Source organism: Vanderwaltozyma polyspora, genomic scaffold, assembly GCF_000150035.1.
Source record: "Vanderwaltozyma polyspora DSM 70294 KpolScaffold1061 genomic scaffold, whole genome shotgun sequence".
NCBI classification, from domain to species: domain Eukaryota; kingdom Fungi; phylum Ascomycota; class Saccharomycetes; order Saccharomycetales; family Saccharomycetaceae; genus Vanderwaltozyma; species Vanderwaltozyma polyspora.
In genome coordinates this window covers 85,225-100,798 of record NW_001834671.1, presented here as the reverse complement: position 1 = coordinate 100,798, position 15,574 = coordinate 85,225, and the positions used below count along the sequence as shown (strand labels likewise).

At 33.7% G+C, this 15,574-nt stretch overlaps 7 protein-coding genes and 1 non-coding gene across 8 annotated transcripts in view, besides 1 other annotated feature; 1 reads left to right on the top strand and 7 right to left on the bottom strand.

The window, feature by feature from the left end:
* Positions 1-618: 618 nt before the first annotated feature.
* Positions 619-1,935, bottom strand: SWD1 (COMPASS subunit protein SWD1; the record flags this gene model as incomplete). Its single annotated transcript, XM_001645418.1, has 1 exon — positions 619-1,935. One exon carries the CDS (start codon positions 1,933-1,935, stop codon positions 619-621), a length of 1,317 nt encoding a protein of 438 aa, XP_001645468.1.
* A 438-nt stretch (positions 1,936-2,373) lies between these two features.
* On the top strand, positions 2,374-3,033 carry Kpol_1061p34 (emp24/gp25L/p24 family protein; the record flags this gene model as incomplete). The annotated part of the gene is made up of 1 exon (XM_001645417.1): positions 2,374-3,033. One exon carries the CDS (start codon positions 2,374-2,376, stop codon positions 3,031-3,033), a length of 660 nt encoding a protein of 219 aa, XP_001645467.1.
* A 371-nt stretch (positions 3,034-3,404) lies between these two features.
* NUP60 (FG-nucleoporin NUP60) lies at positions 3,405-5,078 on the bottom strand (the record flags this gene model as incomplete). Its single annotated transcript, XM_001645416.1, has 1 exon — positions 3,405-5,078. The coding sequence occupies one exon, from the start codon at positions 5,076-5,078 to the stop codon at positions 3,405-3,407; it is 1,674 nt and encodes a 557-aa protein (XP_001645466.1).
* A 414-nt stretch (positions 5,079-5,492) lies between these two features.
* On the bottom strand, positions 5,493-5,604 carry Kpol_1061trna7. Its single transcript has 2 exons — positions 5,568-5,604; positions 5,493-5,529 (listed from the first exon to the last, which is right to left on the bottom strand). It is a non-coding gene; the product is annotated as a tRNA-Pro (tRNA).
* Positions 5,605-6,601: 997 nt separating this feature from the next.
* Positions 6,602-7,027, bottom strand: VPS55 (Vps55p; the record flags this gene model as incomplete). Its single annotated transcript, XM_001645415.1, has 1 exon — positions 6,602-7,027. One exon carries the CDS (start codon positions 7,025-7,027, stop codon positions 6,602-6,604), a length of 426 nt encoding a protein of 141 aa, XP_001645465.1.
* A 455-nt stretch (positions 7,028-7,482) lies between these two features.
* On the bottom strand, positions 7,483-9,426 carry Kpol_1061p31 (Hsp70 family protein; the record flags this gene model as incomplete). The annotated part of the gene is made up of 1 exon (XM_001645414.1): positions 7,483-9,426. The coding sequence occupies one exon, from the start codon at positions 9,424-9,426 to the stop codon at positions 7,483-7,485; it is 1,944 nt and encodes a 647-aa protein (XP_001645464.1).
* A 695-nt stretch (positions 9,427-10,121) lies between these two features.
* Positions 10,122-13,760, bottom strand: SPF1 (ion-transporting P-type ATPase SPF1; the record flags this gene model as incomplete). Its single annotated transcript, XM_001645413.1, has 1 exon — positions 10,122-13,760. The coding sequence occupies one exon, from the start codon at positions 13,758-13,760 to the stop codon at positions 10,122-10,124; it is 3,639 nt and encodes a 1,212-aa protein (XP_001645463.1).
* A 1,185-nt stretch (positions 13,761-14,945) lies between these two features.
* Kpol_1061p28 (uncharacterized protein) overlaps positions 14,946-15,574 on the bottom strand; it is a gene marked incomplete at both ends in the record, with an annotated part of 2,972 nt that continues 2,343 nt past the window's right edge. Inside the window, one exon of the mRNA XM_001645412.1 lies at positions 14,946-15,203. Within this exon, the coding sequence (XP_001645462.1) occupies positions 14,946-15,203 (258 nt within the window).
* Positions 15,216-15,320: a sequence feature (this is one fragment of gene Kpol_1061p28, which is interrupted by a gap, the other fragment is Kpol_1061p28f2~contains possible frameshift sequencing error~similar to Saccharomyces cerevisiae MCM3 (YEL032W); similar to AA sequence:UniProtKB:P24279).

The following is a 15,574-nucleotide window of genomic DNA, read 5'->3' as shown; positions in this document are numbered from 1 at the left end:
TTTAAAAGCCCACCAATGAATGTATTTCAAACACTAAAGAGAGGAGAAGAGCAAAAAAAAAAACGAACAATCTATTAAATAATATCTATTATATTTCTAAACAAATGCAATAATCTGTATCTATCGAATGCAGGCTACACCAAATTATATGTGTAAAGGGTAATCGTATTCTATAATGTTTATTTATAAATTTCCTTGTCCTTGCCTAGTATAACAACAACTTTGTAGTAAATTTGGAAATACAAAACAGATTTCGTCCCTGGAAAAACAATAACCAAACTAAAAAATAACAATGTATTGTGAATCTTGGTGTACTAACCCATAAAACAACCTTGTATCCATCTAAAGTTGTCTTGATCTTACTAGTTAAGTTACTGTTTTATAACCTTCTTTTGACCATGAAGGAAAAAAAAAACTGTGCAACTTTTCACACTGAAAAATGTCAAATCCGGGTAAACTCATCTCGAGTAAAATGAAGTTCCTGACTTGACCACCAATCCCCCATCTATAATGGTGGATTGAACCTACTTTTACATGAAGTCTCCAAATTAATCCTTTTTTGCCTTGCATAGTTGATGTTGTGACTATTATTCGTATTCTTTAGCTGGTTTGGAATCTCTATTTGTTGCTGTTTTTGTATTGAAGCAAAAGAGTTCTTTGATAATCAGGAGGAATTGTAAAATTTGGAAGTAATAAATCATTTCCTCTGACATCGTATTGTTCTCTTGTTTTCAAGTCAATTTCTACTTCCTCCAGTTGGATTAATTCTCGTTGTTGTTCATATTCGTGTGCTTGATCGAATTCGTCTTCTTTTTCTTGATAATTAACGTTATCTTCCACTTCTTCGAAATCTGGAGCAAGAGCACTCCATTTTGGTGGTACTACAATAGACCATATATACACATCCCCAGATTCTAATCCATTACTTGCCAAGCACATGTTGTAGAAATTCCAATCGATATCCATAAGTTCTTCCTCCGACCCTTCAAGAACTCTAACAAGGGTGCCTGAACTTGTTTCCCAAATATATAGTTCGTGAGCTGATGAGCCATGAGTAGAGGCAACGATATATTCTGCAGAATTGTTGCTGAAAAATATCGAGTTCCATTGCAATTTGTTGATCACATCTTGGTACTTGTGGGTTAAATCTATCTCCACTTGGAGTTTTTCCTCGTTGGCTGTATCGTTTGAAACCTTTAATGAATATTGCCTTATAGTTCTATCAGAAGAGTTTATTCCTAATTTATCACCATTTTCAGAGATGATAATATGCTTGATGTTATAGTTACCGATCTTAAATGAATGGACCAGTTTTATATTGGATAAGGACTGTATTTGGAATATATTAATCCATCCTTTCGAGGTCCCAGTAATGACGATATTCCCTAGTTTTGGATGAATAGCTAGCGTTAAGGTATATCCTTTATTATTAACATTGCCATTTTCCATTTCAATATCATTTCTATCCTCTATTTGATAGACAGTGGGTGGTTCCAATTTAAAATCTATGAGAAAGGCATTTTGTTCCTCAAAGACGGTGGCCACTGCTAATTTGTCTTCGAAATCAAACCATTCACAATTCCATACAGGCGAGTCAAATGATAACTCGCTTTTATTTTTACCTGGATCATCGAGATCCCATAATTTCACAAACCAATCCCTTGAAGAAGTAATAATATACCTCCCACATGGTGACCAAGAGATGGACTGTATTGACCTCGTATGAGACCCCATATTAGTTCCCAGCACAGTAATGGGTTTAAAAGTATCCATATCATAAATGATAACTCCACCATTTGACGACCCTAAAGCAAGATAATCACCCACCGGGCTAAATTTAATACATTCAGTATGCAATGGATTCTCCAACGTATGAGAAAGCCTCTCGGGATACTCTTTCAACACAGAAAATGGATCTTGCAACAATAAATTCATTCCTCTGAAACTTTTTCCTAAACCTTTTTTTGTTTTATCCTTTGCTTGCTTAAAATACCCTTCCAAAAATATTCAATTCTAACCTCTAGAAACCAGTTTTTCCTTGGCTAACAACTTGATCTAGTGCAGTCCTAATCAAATACTCAATTACAACACTCGATAAACACCAAATATAGAGCTATAGACCCTTTATAACCCTGATAAATCCTCCTCATCCCAAAGTCATCTTAGTTCGAAATCAACTTTTTTTTCAACAGCTTCATCATCTTGTTCTTGTAAGAGGTGAAAAATTAATTTGATCAAGAATCTCAAAGTATTTAACAAAACAACACCAAAGATTTAAATAAGTTTAAGTAAGAATTGAATTGTTGGTAGATCTGTTTTAATTTTTGGTTAGTAAGATTGATTTAGAGATACATTGTGAGCTATTTGGTTGAGATGTTGTTTGATACTGTTTTGAAAGTTGTTCTTTTGTTATTTTTGTTCCCAGTTGAAACGTTTGGATTTTATTATTATAGTTCAACAGGTGAAAAGAAATGTTTCAATAAAGAGTTGTCTAAGGGTACTTTGTTGAAAGGTAAATATAATGTTCAAATTTATCAGGATGATTTGAAATCTTATATGGATGCTAGTGCTGATAAGTTGGAAGTTGTCATTGATGTTGAAGAAGTATTTGATGATAACCATAGAGTTGTACACCAAAAGGGTTCTCCATTAGGTGATTTTACCTTCATTGCATTGGATTCTGGTGAACACAGAGTTTGTCTAGAGCCTAATAACAAATCATGGATGGGTAATTCTAAAGCTAAGATTTCTATTGAATTCGAAGTTGGCTCAGAAGCTCAATTAGACTCAAAGAAGAAGCGTACAGTTGAATCTTTACATGAAAAGGTTAATATGTTGAATGCTAAAATTAGTGAAATTAAGAGAGAGCAAGCTTTAGTTAGAGAGCGTGAAGCTAATTTTAGAGATATTTCTGAATCTGCCAATTCAAAGGCTATGTGGTGGACCATTTTTCAAGTCGTAGCTTTAGGTGGTATCTGTGTTTGGCAAATGAAACATTTACGTTCTTTCTTTGTTAAACAAAAAGTTTTGTAAGCTTTTTGATTGTACTACCAACTTCTCCTCCCCCCCATATATTTGATTCTTACTTTTTTGATGAAAATAACAGTAATTCTAATATCAATAATATTTACTGCATAGTCAGTAAATATATTTTTTAAATTAACATATGTATATATTTATATATATCTATAAATTTCAAATTCAATTTCAATTTCAATTGTGAATATACATACACTGTTAACAAACTTCTTGTTCACTAACTACAATTGTTATTTTGTTTTATTATGGATTCTACATCAAAATTAAATATAGTAAGTAAGTAATAAATTACAAAAAGATTTTGGAAATTATTCATATTAGGATAAATGATTATTTATCTCTAGTTGAAACCAGCATGGATATTTTCAAAATACAAACATTGATTCATATTTCTTAACTTTCTCTTCTGCTACTGAATTTGGATCAATGTTGGATGGATTTGGGTTCTCGAATGAGAAGGAGCTTGGTTCTTCAATTTTATTCTGTTTCCCATCTGAAATTTTCTCAACCTCAATGACTGGTTCCTCCGACTTATTACTCAATTTAGGACTAAATGCAAATGGCTTCTTCTTTGATTTATCATCAAATTTAAAAGCAGGTTGAGGTTGACTAAATACTTCCCTAATTTCAGTTGGCTCTGGTTCAAGTTTTTTGAATATTGAACTTGATGTGTCTGTTACATCACTTGTTGGTTTTGATTCGCCAAAATTGAATGTGGAGGTTGGAGTGGGGGTGGACAATGGTTTCAAGATAGAAGTTGAAGTCTCCTTTTTTGGTGCCTCACCTTGGTCCTCAATGTTTGTGCTACTAGCAGGACTCTTAAATTGAAATGTAGGGAACCCTGGAGAATTAACTCTGTTGGAACCAGATTCAATGGCGGCATCTGCGGTTACAACTGCCGAACGTAATGAAGAAGATCTATTTGGCTTATATTTATCGAATGTTATAGGCTGAGAAGTACCCTCATTTGGTTTCAATGCATTATATGAGTTTTTCTTGGACTGTCTTTCCTCTGTATCAATCGATTCAGTTTTTGATTCGGATTTAGAAGATTCTCTCTGCTCATTTAATGGCGCAACTGTTTTTGCAGTATCAATAGGAGCAGGAGACATTTGCTGTTTCTGTTCTTGAAGCTGTGTTAAATGAGATGAATAAGGGTTTGCCAAATTTGATGCGAGCTGTTGGCTTACTTGTTGGTTTTCTAATAAGGATATTAATGCAGATGCAGTATTTGTTATTTTTTTGGTACTTTCTTTTACTACTGGTTTTCGTACCGATGTATTTCTAACAGCATTAGAGGTATCTGAGGTTTTATTGTCTTTCCCAGCAATCACAGAGTGGTATCTATAAACAGTAGTTCTATAAGGGGAAGGCATGCTGGAATAATCAAATACTCTCATTTTTGTTGAGCTTCTCATACTTGAATTTGCAGAAATATTAGATGCAGTTGATAAATCATACTTTGGAATAAATGTAGGTGGTTTAAAAGAGCCTCTTCTTGAAGATGGAGCAGAAGCTTTCAATATTCTTGAAGACTCGAAATCATTGAATGCATGCAAATCCATTGAATCATTTGCTTCTGAGCCATGAATGGAAATACCCGATTTATTTAACAATGAAAAAACACCTTCTTTCTCCATATCTGACAATGGTTGATCACCTTTTTCACTGAAAAACTTGGCTAATCTTGCATTAGATGTATTCGCATCAATATTTTCCCTAGATTCTATTATACTAGAGTCTAAAACAGAAATATCTTCTTGGATAAAACTACCTTTCTTATTTTTCTCAAGAACTATATCCTTAATCCTCGAAACAGAAGTGTCTGGATTGAAAAATCCCCCAGGCAAAGGAGAATTTTCCCTCTTGGAATTTGTAGAACTCTCCGTGCCTCTATTATCAGAACTATCTTCATTAGTCGGTACAGAACTATCTAAAACTTTATTGACCAAACTCTTAACTTTGGACAAAAAAGAAAGCTTCGTTCTTCCACTAGCAGTTCCTGCACTCTTACGGTACTGTTTGCTGTTTTTACTCATCGGAAATAAATCTGCACACTATAGAATATACACCAATAAATCAATTAGTCCTATGTGGTAATCTAGATAACAATAGTAATGGAAATAATACTACTTCAATCTCAACCAACTGGCTTAAACTCAAATATAACAGTAATAAAAACCAAAACAAATTTTATTATTCAATACCAAAATGGATCCGGTTTAAACCCAATAAACTATAAAATTATCTGCACTAGAGTAATGGCTCACAATTGGTTCGATATACTAGTGATTTGGACCAATAACTTATCATGAAAGTGGTTATTTTTATGAGTTCTTTTTAAAAAGTTGCATTGAAAAGTTACCATAATTTAAAAAAAAATTCTGTCAGCTTTTCATTTTTGCTGCTCTGAGAGATATTTGAAGCGTTAAAAAAAATTTAAAAAACAAATTGGGGCGAGCTGGGAATTGAACCCAGGGCCTCTCGCATATTTGAATGATTTGTATCCCAAGTGTAACTCAGAATTCGCCCAAAGCGAGAATCATACCACTAGACCACACGCCCGTGTTATTTGTTGATACTTTTCGAAAATAGATGTCTATTTAAATAGTATATAGTGTCATGATTATTTTTTTTTCTTCTTTCTCAATGCTTACTATTAAGAGATCTGATAATTGTAAACCCATTGAATTAATCTGTAAATTATTCCATTAATTATGAAAATCTTTTCTTAATCCAAAGGTCTCTATTTTAGGGAAAAGTTTGGTTTTTGATGGTAATTTTGTCATTTACCTACATCTGTCGTTAAACTTTAGTAACAAATTTAAAGATTCATAAATTAAACATTAAATTTTAATTACTTTGGTACTTTGAAAAACATCGTTCTGTCCCCACCCTGATACTGTTAGATCATTAGTAATATTACGCAACTGATACATTCCCACATCTATGATTTATTCTTGTTGTCACTAATTGATACAGATCTCCCTAATTTCAACTTTGGAATCTGAAGTTGATAAAATATACATAGAGGATGTATGTTTCATTGACCTATTTATGTCAATTACGTTTTTCTATGTGTTTTTGATATACCATATTTATTATATATGGTGACACTGATTTTGATTTGTGTAGTCTTAAGCGTTTCAATATGTCCCTTATATTTTCGTATAATCCATAAGATCGATTTGTGAAGGTCTGAAATCTATTAAAATAATCCTACTGGTTGAATTGGGATAACCTAATAATAAAGATTCCTTCCCACCCCAATAGGATATCATTTTCTTACCCATTGAAACCAGAGGCATGGAAACTTGTTTTTCTCTTTGTACTAATAAAATATCAGCTAGGATTAAGGTGCAACGAAATGTTTAGTGTTATTAATTATCTACATAACCCTACAACGTTGAATACTCACATACATACACCTACATACAAATGGATACTCATATTTCCACGGCTATTTAACATCTGGGACGGATTTCCAATATAATGATAGATAGGTTCCAAAAATGTATCTAATTTGCCCGTTTAATTACTTTTAATATCAATGATAGCTAATTTAGGAGAATAGATCATCTTCTTCATTGTCCCAACTGGAGTTAAAGAACCAGGAGAAGGTAACAATACTGCCATAAATTATCATACCCCCTAGCATACTCATTACACAACTCTCAGATGTAATCAATTGTGAATGTCTGAAAACTAATGGTAATGCAATCCCACTGGTTACTAACATACCGGTCAAGAAAGATGCAAAATCATTACTACTGTTCATTCCAGAATCTGACATAAAAGTTGCAGAGCTGGAGTTTCTTTTACTGAACAAAGCATTAGGTATAGGTGCTAATAAAAAGATTAAAACGTCATATAAAGGATAATAATTGTGGAACAAAGCACAACTTAACGTAACCAGGAGAAATCCCATTGCTAGAAACCCAGATAAAGAAATAATCTTAGTAAGTGGCGATACTTTAAACTCCAACATCTTTCTTTCTTTTAATTTTTATCAGTCAATCAATTAATCAATCTATTACTACAGGAAAAACACAAAACTTTCCAGAATCGTTCAGCAACAGTAATGAAGTATAATAACAACCTCAGGATATACTCTTGTCAACGTTGCCTAACTTTTTAAACATCTAATGTTTACTTTATGTATTCTATTTTTAAGGATATGACTATCTATTTAATATAAAATTTCAATTAAATTCTAATTCTGTAAAGGAGGCGGATTTCAATAAATATTTAAGGTTTTGCTATACAAACAAAACATGGATAATAATTGAATGAGTTGTACTATATACATCATAACATTACTTTAATAGACTATTTATATGGTAATATATCTAAAGACTAAATACAGGATTTATTAATAATTATATTTAGGAGAAAATTTTGTAGGAAACAAGTTGAAGGGTAGGTAACAAAAGATTAACATGATTATTGTTTGGTTTCTCCATTGTTAGCATTATTTTCGGATTGGTTCTTGTACATTTGTTCGAATAACTTCATGGAGGAGGTTTGTAATTCTTCGGTCTTGGAAGTTAAATCTTCAGCATTGACTTCTTCACCAGCTTGGACTCTAGCAATAACTTCTCTTAAAGAAGTGATTTGGTCAGTAACCTTTTGAGCTTCAGCCTTGTCAACCTTACCTTCGAATTCCTTCAAAGAAGCTTCGGTATCGTTGGCCAATTGGTCTGCTTTGTTAGCAGTTTCAATGGACTTCTTTCTAGCTTCATCTTGAGACTTGAACTTTTCGGCATCATTAACCATTTGTTCAATTTCGGATTCAGATAGACCAGATGAACCAGCAACAGTAATAGAAGCATCCTTGTTGGAGGCCTTATCTCTGGCAGAAACGTTGATGATACCATCAGCATCAATATCGAAGGAAACTTCAATTTGTGGAACACCCTTTGGAGCTGGTGGAATACCAGATAAAGTAAAGTTACCAATCAATTTGTTGTCTCTAACTAATTCTCTTTCACCTTGGAAGACTCTGATTTCAACAGAGGTTTGACCAGCAGCAGCGGTAGAGAAGATTTGGGATTTCTTGGTTGGAATAGTAGTGTTTCTTGGAATCAATCTTGTGAAGACACCACCTAAAGTTTCAATACCCAAGGATAATGGTGTAACATCTAACAATAAAACGTCAGTAACTTCACCGGATAAAACAGCACCTTGAATGGCAGCACCAATAGCAACAGCTTCATCTGGGTTAACAGCCTTAGATGGTTCTTTACCAAACAAAGACTTGACGGTTTCAACAACCTTTGGCATTCTGGACATACCACCAACTAACAAGACATCAGAGATATCTGATGTGGACATGTTAGCGTCTTTCAAAGCTTTCTTAACAGGGTCGACTGTTCTTTTGATCAGAGGTTCAGTCAAAGTTTCGAATTGAGCTCTGCTAAATTTCATGTTAATATGTTTTGGACCAGAAGCATCGGCAGTGATGAAAGGCAAGTTAATTTCGGTAGAAACGGTGGAAGATAATTCAATCTTAGCCTTTTCAGCAGCTTCTCTAATTCTTTGAATAGCCATACGGTCATTTTCTAAATCAATACCAGATTCAGTCTTGAAACGGGAGACAATTTCTCTAACTAAGGAAATATCGAAATCTTCACCACCCAAATGAGTATCACCGTTAGTAGATTTAACTTCAAACACACCATTGTCAATATCCAAAATGGAGATATCGAAAGTACCACCACCTAAATCGAAGACAGCAACAACCTTAGAGTCTGATTTTTCCAAACCGTAGGCCAAAGCTGCAGCAGTTGGTTCGTTAACAACACGTAAAACATTCAAACCGACAATTTGACCAGCATCTTTAGTAGCTTGTCTTTGAGAATCGTTAAAATAAGCTGGGACAGTAACAACAGCGTTCTTAGCTGCTTTACCCAAGTAAGCTTCTGCAGTTTCCTTCATCTTATTTAAAACGAAACCACCGATTTGAGCTGGAGAATAGGTTTGACCTCTAGCTTCAACCCAAGCATCACCGTTACTATGTTTAACGATCTTGTATGGAACTTGCTTGATGTCTCTTTGGACTTCAACATCTTCAAAACGACGACCAATCAAACGTTTAGTAGCAAATAAAGTGTTTTCTGGGTTAACAACAGCTTGACGTTTAGCTGGAATACCAACTAAACGTTCACCATCCTTAGTAAAAGCAACAACAGATGGTGTGGTTCTAGCACCTTCAGCATTTTCAATAATTTTTGGTACTTTACCTTCCATAATAGCAACTGCAGAATTAGTAGTACCTAAATCGATACCAATAACAGTACCTTGAACCTTGGTAGATTGCAAACGGGTGGCAACACGGTTACCACCAAATTTAGAACCTCTTAATAAAACGTTTCTAGCTCCTAACATTATGTTCAACTCTCTATATATTTCCTATAGCTCCCAATTTTAAAGATTACTGCTTTGAATTCAATATAACTATTAAATAAAGCAATAAAAATATAATTAACAAAAATTGAGATACAATTTATTGTCTTGTTATCACTGACTTCTCCAATGATAACTGAACTGAATTAGAATTGAATTTAATTTAAACATGAACCTCTTTCCATTCTTATTTAAACTGGTTTGATCCTTTATTAGAAGGTCGTAATCAGTCATTTCTTGCTTGTTTGAAGGTTTTGAATAAAAAAAATTTCACTCATGGTATACAGCATTAATGACGAAACGAAATTTTAATGATGAAAGCATGATCAATGGTTTACAACTAAAGTGACGGTGTAATTAAAACAATTAATTAATTGTTAACTTGAAAAAGATTTAGTATTCAGATTATGTACACTTATAGATTATTTATCAATTGATATATCTATGTCTATATATAAATTTTAATTTATCTTGTCCTTCTACAAGGGCATATTTCCTTGAAATTTGGAGGAGTGGATGGAGGGCCCTTTGAAAAGGATATGAGGAGGAGCTTTAGATAAAACATAGGGATTTCAGACTTCAGTACGGTCAGAGTCATAATTAATGTGTTTCAGTTTTATAAGAAACCATGTTATTCCTGTGTGCTATCCTTGAGTTTCGTAGGAAAACAAATAGGTTTAAGCGATTTCGATGGAACGAATGGTAATATCAGCTGGCTTGTCATCCATAAAGAAATATTTGAAGAAATACTCAGCAGCTAAAGAACCGAAGAAATCAAGGAATAAAGTTGAGGTCAATTTAAATTTGAAGACTTCATCCATTGGGACAAAACTTAGGGATTCGTTTAATTCGGGGATAAATTCAGTGGCACCAGCAACTGCTAGACATGTAACACCGATCAAACCATAGTACATACCTTTATTATTAGAGATGTTTTCTCTAAATGGTTCACCTTGATAGTTAACGGCAAATGTAGAAATTTGTTGGGCTAATTGGACCAAGAATATACCAGTGTTTAATAACGATGGACTGAATTCCTTTTCCAAGTCAACTTGTGGTTCTCTTGGTTCTAATTTATAAATTTCAGTTGTAATATAGATCAGGGTAAAAATATGGACAGCAAATTGTGATAAAATGGACCCCATAATGTAAACGTTAAAGATACCAGCTTGTGGTCTTGTCTTAGATAACTTTTCAATTGGCTTACCACGAGAAATACTTAGGAAACAAACAGATAATAATAGACCGGATGCAGTAGCTTGACCATCACCAAATTTAACACCTGCTAAATAGATAACAGACAGAGAGTAGGCACTAATCAAACAATTTAAGGCTAGAATCTTATACATTTGAATAGTGTTGACCAAAGCACAACGACCTTGACGAATAATGTGTGTAACAGCAGAAACATTGGCTAACTTGGAAGTAAATGGAGCAGCACAAGATGCATCACCAAGCTTTAGAGTTGGAACTTCTTCGGCATCTGCATCTGAAGAATTCATTAACAATGAAGCAAGATCACTACCACTTGGTTTGCCTTTGGATGTATCAATTGGTTTAGGAGCTTCTGCAGGTTTAGAATTAGCCTTAGTAACCAAGTCTCTGATTTCAGGAGTTATTGTAACACCGGTTTTTTCCAAAGCCTTCAAATAATGTGGATTCTTAGGACCTGGTGGATAACAATGAGCAATTAATTCAGGAACAATTGGAGCTGGTTGGCCCCATTTTCCAAATAATTCAATTTGCTTGTTATAGACATTCTTCATATTTTCAATTCTTCTATCTTCAATCATTTTTTTCATACCTTCTTCAGAACCGTTCAATAGAGCAACACCAATATGAGCTTGTTTTAAGGCACCAACATCATTGGTACCGTCACCGCACATCAATGTTTTATAACCCATATCCTTCAATTCGTTCAAAATAAATTCCTTTTGAGATGGGGAAACACGAGCATAGACCCAAGTATGACGAAGCAAATCTCTTAATTGGGAATGTTTCTTTAACAAATCCAAAGCATAACCAGTTACAGCAATATCATATTTATCAAAAATTTTAGCACGATCAAATTTATCCGCATTTGGATTGAAAGGAATCTTAACCGATTCATCAACAGTAAAAAATAGAAGTTCATCATTTGATTCACTAACTCTATCCAAGATTAAAGTTGATCTTTCAACAATAGAGACTTCCTTAGCAACATGAACAGCAGTTAATGGATTATCACCAGTAATCATAACACAACGATGGGATGATTCATTTAACATTTTAATAGTTTCGATAGCATCAGACTTCAAAGGACAGTGGAAAATCAAAAAACCATCAAATGTCAAACGTTCTTCGACATCTTCACGTTGTAAGTTATCAATGTCAGAATTAGACATTTTCTTCAAGTTCTTGGAAGCCAAAGCCAAAACTCTAGAACCAGAACGAGTAAATGACTTGTAAATTTCATCATAATTCTTAGGAACAGTAGTTAATCTTTCACGAATAGTTTCAGGGGCACCTTTAACGGCAGCAAACATTTTACTTTTGTGGGAAGCAACAGACGATGATCTTTTTAAAGCAGAAGAAAATTGGAAACGACGTAAAATTTTGATATCACCAATATCTTTCTTACTTGCAATATCCTTATCATTAACCTTCCAGCCAAAAGCTTTCAATGTAGCCTTTTCCATTGGATCACCAACCACTTCACCATCATCCAATCTAACCAAAGCATGTGCAGCACCTACTACTAAAACTGTGTTTTGTGGAGCTTCTGCAGCTGAATAAGAGTGACGAATGTCTTCAACGTCTTCAGATAAACCAGCTAAACTTTCGAAGACCAAATCTTCACCGGTCAAAGTACCAGTTTTATCAAAACAACAAACATCAATTCTACCAGCTAAAGGAATTCTAAAAGGTTCTGTACAGTAAATATAGAACTTTGACAAGGCACCTAAAGAACTGTTTACAGCCATAGTCAATTCCATTGGTAACTCAGGTGGAACAACAGAAGTAATAATTAAAATACAATCAAGGATTAACTTAGATTGAATTCTACCCATTCTAGTACCTTCGACCCAGACATACCAAGAAGCGAAGATAGCGAAATTCAATAAGAATAGAATAAAGAATAATGCTTCCTTATTATCAACTGAAACACGTTCAGAGGAGAAGATCATAACACGAACCAAGGAACCTTGTGAAGTTTCAAAACCAGTTTTGGTTACAACCGCCAAAGCACCACCATCTGGTGGTAATGGAATACCACCAGAAGCTGATTCTGGAGCAGTGACTTGAAGAGCTTTGGTACCACCATGAAGAATAGAATTTTTATCAAGATCATTGATTTGTAAGTAATCATCTTGAGGACGTAATTTAATTGATTCTTTCAAAAGAGGAGTAGATTCACCAGATAACATAGCTTCATTGACAATACAAGATCCATCAACTAGAACCAAATCACAAGGAATAGCGCTGTCTTCAGCAGTTCTAGTGATAGAAATCAAATCCATTGGTAGTAATTGGTCAGATTGAATAGCTTGCCATTTACCATCTCTGTAAACGTATAGTTCAAAAGGTTTAATACCCATGGTTCTAAATTCATTCAAAGTAGTCAAACGTTGGAAGACTGAAGCAGCTTCCATTGAGACCACGACAAATAAGTTGAACAAAGAATAATACCAAAATTCATCTAATAACCATAAAGTGATGCAAAAAAGTTGAAAAATGAATAAAGGTGCGACTGCATGTTCTTTAAACAATTCTAAGAATTTTGGAACAGGGACATCAAAGGAATTTGTACCATAAAGTCTTCTGGAATGAGTCAAGTCACCTTTTAAACCTTTACAATTTACAAAATCACCAATTTTTGGTGAATTATCAATCAAAAACTTTGGTGGAGAGAAAACGTTTTCCTTTTCATGCCATAAGAATCTCTTCTTTTGGAATTCAAAGAACACTTGTAGTACGCCATCTTCTGTAACTCTTTGGATAGATACAATTCCATCAGAACCATTATTTGAAGTAGTATGTAATAAAATATTACTAGCTTCGTCTACAGATTTAACACTAGTATAGTTAAACAAAGCATTTATCTTAACATTCCAAGAAGGCATTAAAAATACCAATAAATGAATTGAAACAATGCTACCTAAAACAACAAAAGTCCATTCAGAACCACCTAGATAACGATCGTAATCTGTTAAATAAACTTGTAAAAAAGTTGCATATAATGGGAAAAATGGTAAGAAGTATGGCTTTGAGACCATACTTCTTGGAATCAACAATTTGGAGTCCCTGACAATAGGGCTCACAACAGTTGAACTCATAATATCACTCACTAGGCCTATATGTAAGCTTCCTAATCTTTTTTGCTTTCTGAAAACCTATTATTAATAATACCAAACACCTAAAATTAAAAATAAAGCTTGTTTTTAAGAATATTATGATACATTTAAGTAATCAAATTCAACATCTTACTTTATTTTTTTTGTCTGCCTTTTTTTTTTTTTTCATTATTGAATTGGAATCGTTCGTTGTAGAACCTCTTGGAAACGAACAAATATCACTTTTTTTCTTTAAATGGCCAAGCCGGGACATACAGGCACGTGACTTTCAACAAAAAAGGCAAAATTTCATTTCGTTAACATTTGTTCAGGGTAACACACAATGCCATTCGTGAGCGGCAAAAGTCATGTGACAGTTATTAATATGTCTCAAATCCAATCAGAGTCATCAAACGTTTCTCTCTCTCAGTATTTGAACGTTCTTATTTTGATTAGATATTGTAATGCATAGTAATCAAGGCGAGGATTCATTTCTAGAAATTATATAACGTAGTGTCAACACAATGAGAAATTCGTTCATCTATCGTTGCAGATGGTTATCCTATATGTTGTAATATACCTATTCCATACCAAAGAAAAATAACGTAAAACAAAATAAAGTAAAGTAAGGGAAAATCAACTTTTACAAGAAATCATTTGATATCAGAACTAACATTTATATATATATATATTACCTCTCTTAATATATTAAAAAAAAATAAGCAAAGTTACCCTGTTCTAGGTGCTGGTTTTGGTATTTCTTCTATTTAAAAAGACACGAAAGCGGCATCACTTATTCTGAGAAATATGGAACGGCGCTATCTACATTTTTACTTTTACATGGTAAATGATATGTTTCCTTATGTTCATAAGTATATCTATCTATCTATATATCACGTCATCTATTGTTCATATAATAACCAAGATAAATACGACTCTATGCCCTCTGATAAAGGCTGGTTAGAAATTAATAATACAGATTTAACATATGTAATTATATATATATATATATATTCTTACTTGATAAAAGTTGTGAGTGATTGAATCGGATTTCATAAATTAATAATTCGATAAGTTTAATGCAGGGTGTATGAAATAAAGATTATGAGAATATGATTTTCGTTGTCCAAGAAAGAATAAACACCAGATATATAAAAGAGGACTTCATCATTTCCATTTTTATACTTTCTAAACTCTCCAAACTTTATTATCAGTTACCATTAAATTATTTCTTTCTGACATGACCCTTAAACCTGCAAGATATTCTTGAACAGTGAACTTATCTTCATCACCCAATCTTTCATTAATTTCAGTTAATAACGCATCAATAGGATACGATTCATCATCAAATAAATCGGATTGCATTAAACTTGCAATAATTCCTGAAAATACTGATAATCTACCTGTAGATATAGTTTCCATTTCACCGTCTTCAAAACAATTGTTTCACTTTCATCACTGGGATTGTCCTGGAAAATGGTAAGGTAATCTTGGGGGATCAGTTAAAGGGCCCATTTCCGAATAATGGGGGTAGGTTGAATTTCTACGTCTTGGGGGAGACTCCTATAATTACGCTCCTAATTCTTCTTCCTAACTCCTTGTTCTTCAGAACAAAAATTGTTTCCTATAAAAAATATCTTCATCCCCCGGAATAATCCCCCAAAAAATCTCCATTTGTCTCCTTGTACCCGAAGGGGTTAAATAGGGGGGTCTTTCTTCCCCTCTCAAGAGGGGAAAAAACGCGGCTAAAACTTTAAACCTTTGTCCTTCTTGAGAAAAGCCTTGGAAAAACCCGTGTTAAAGAATTCTCTAAAACC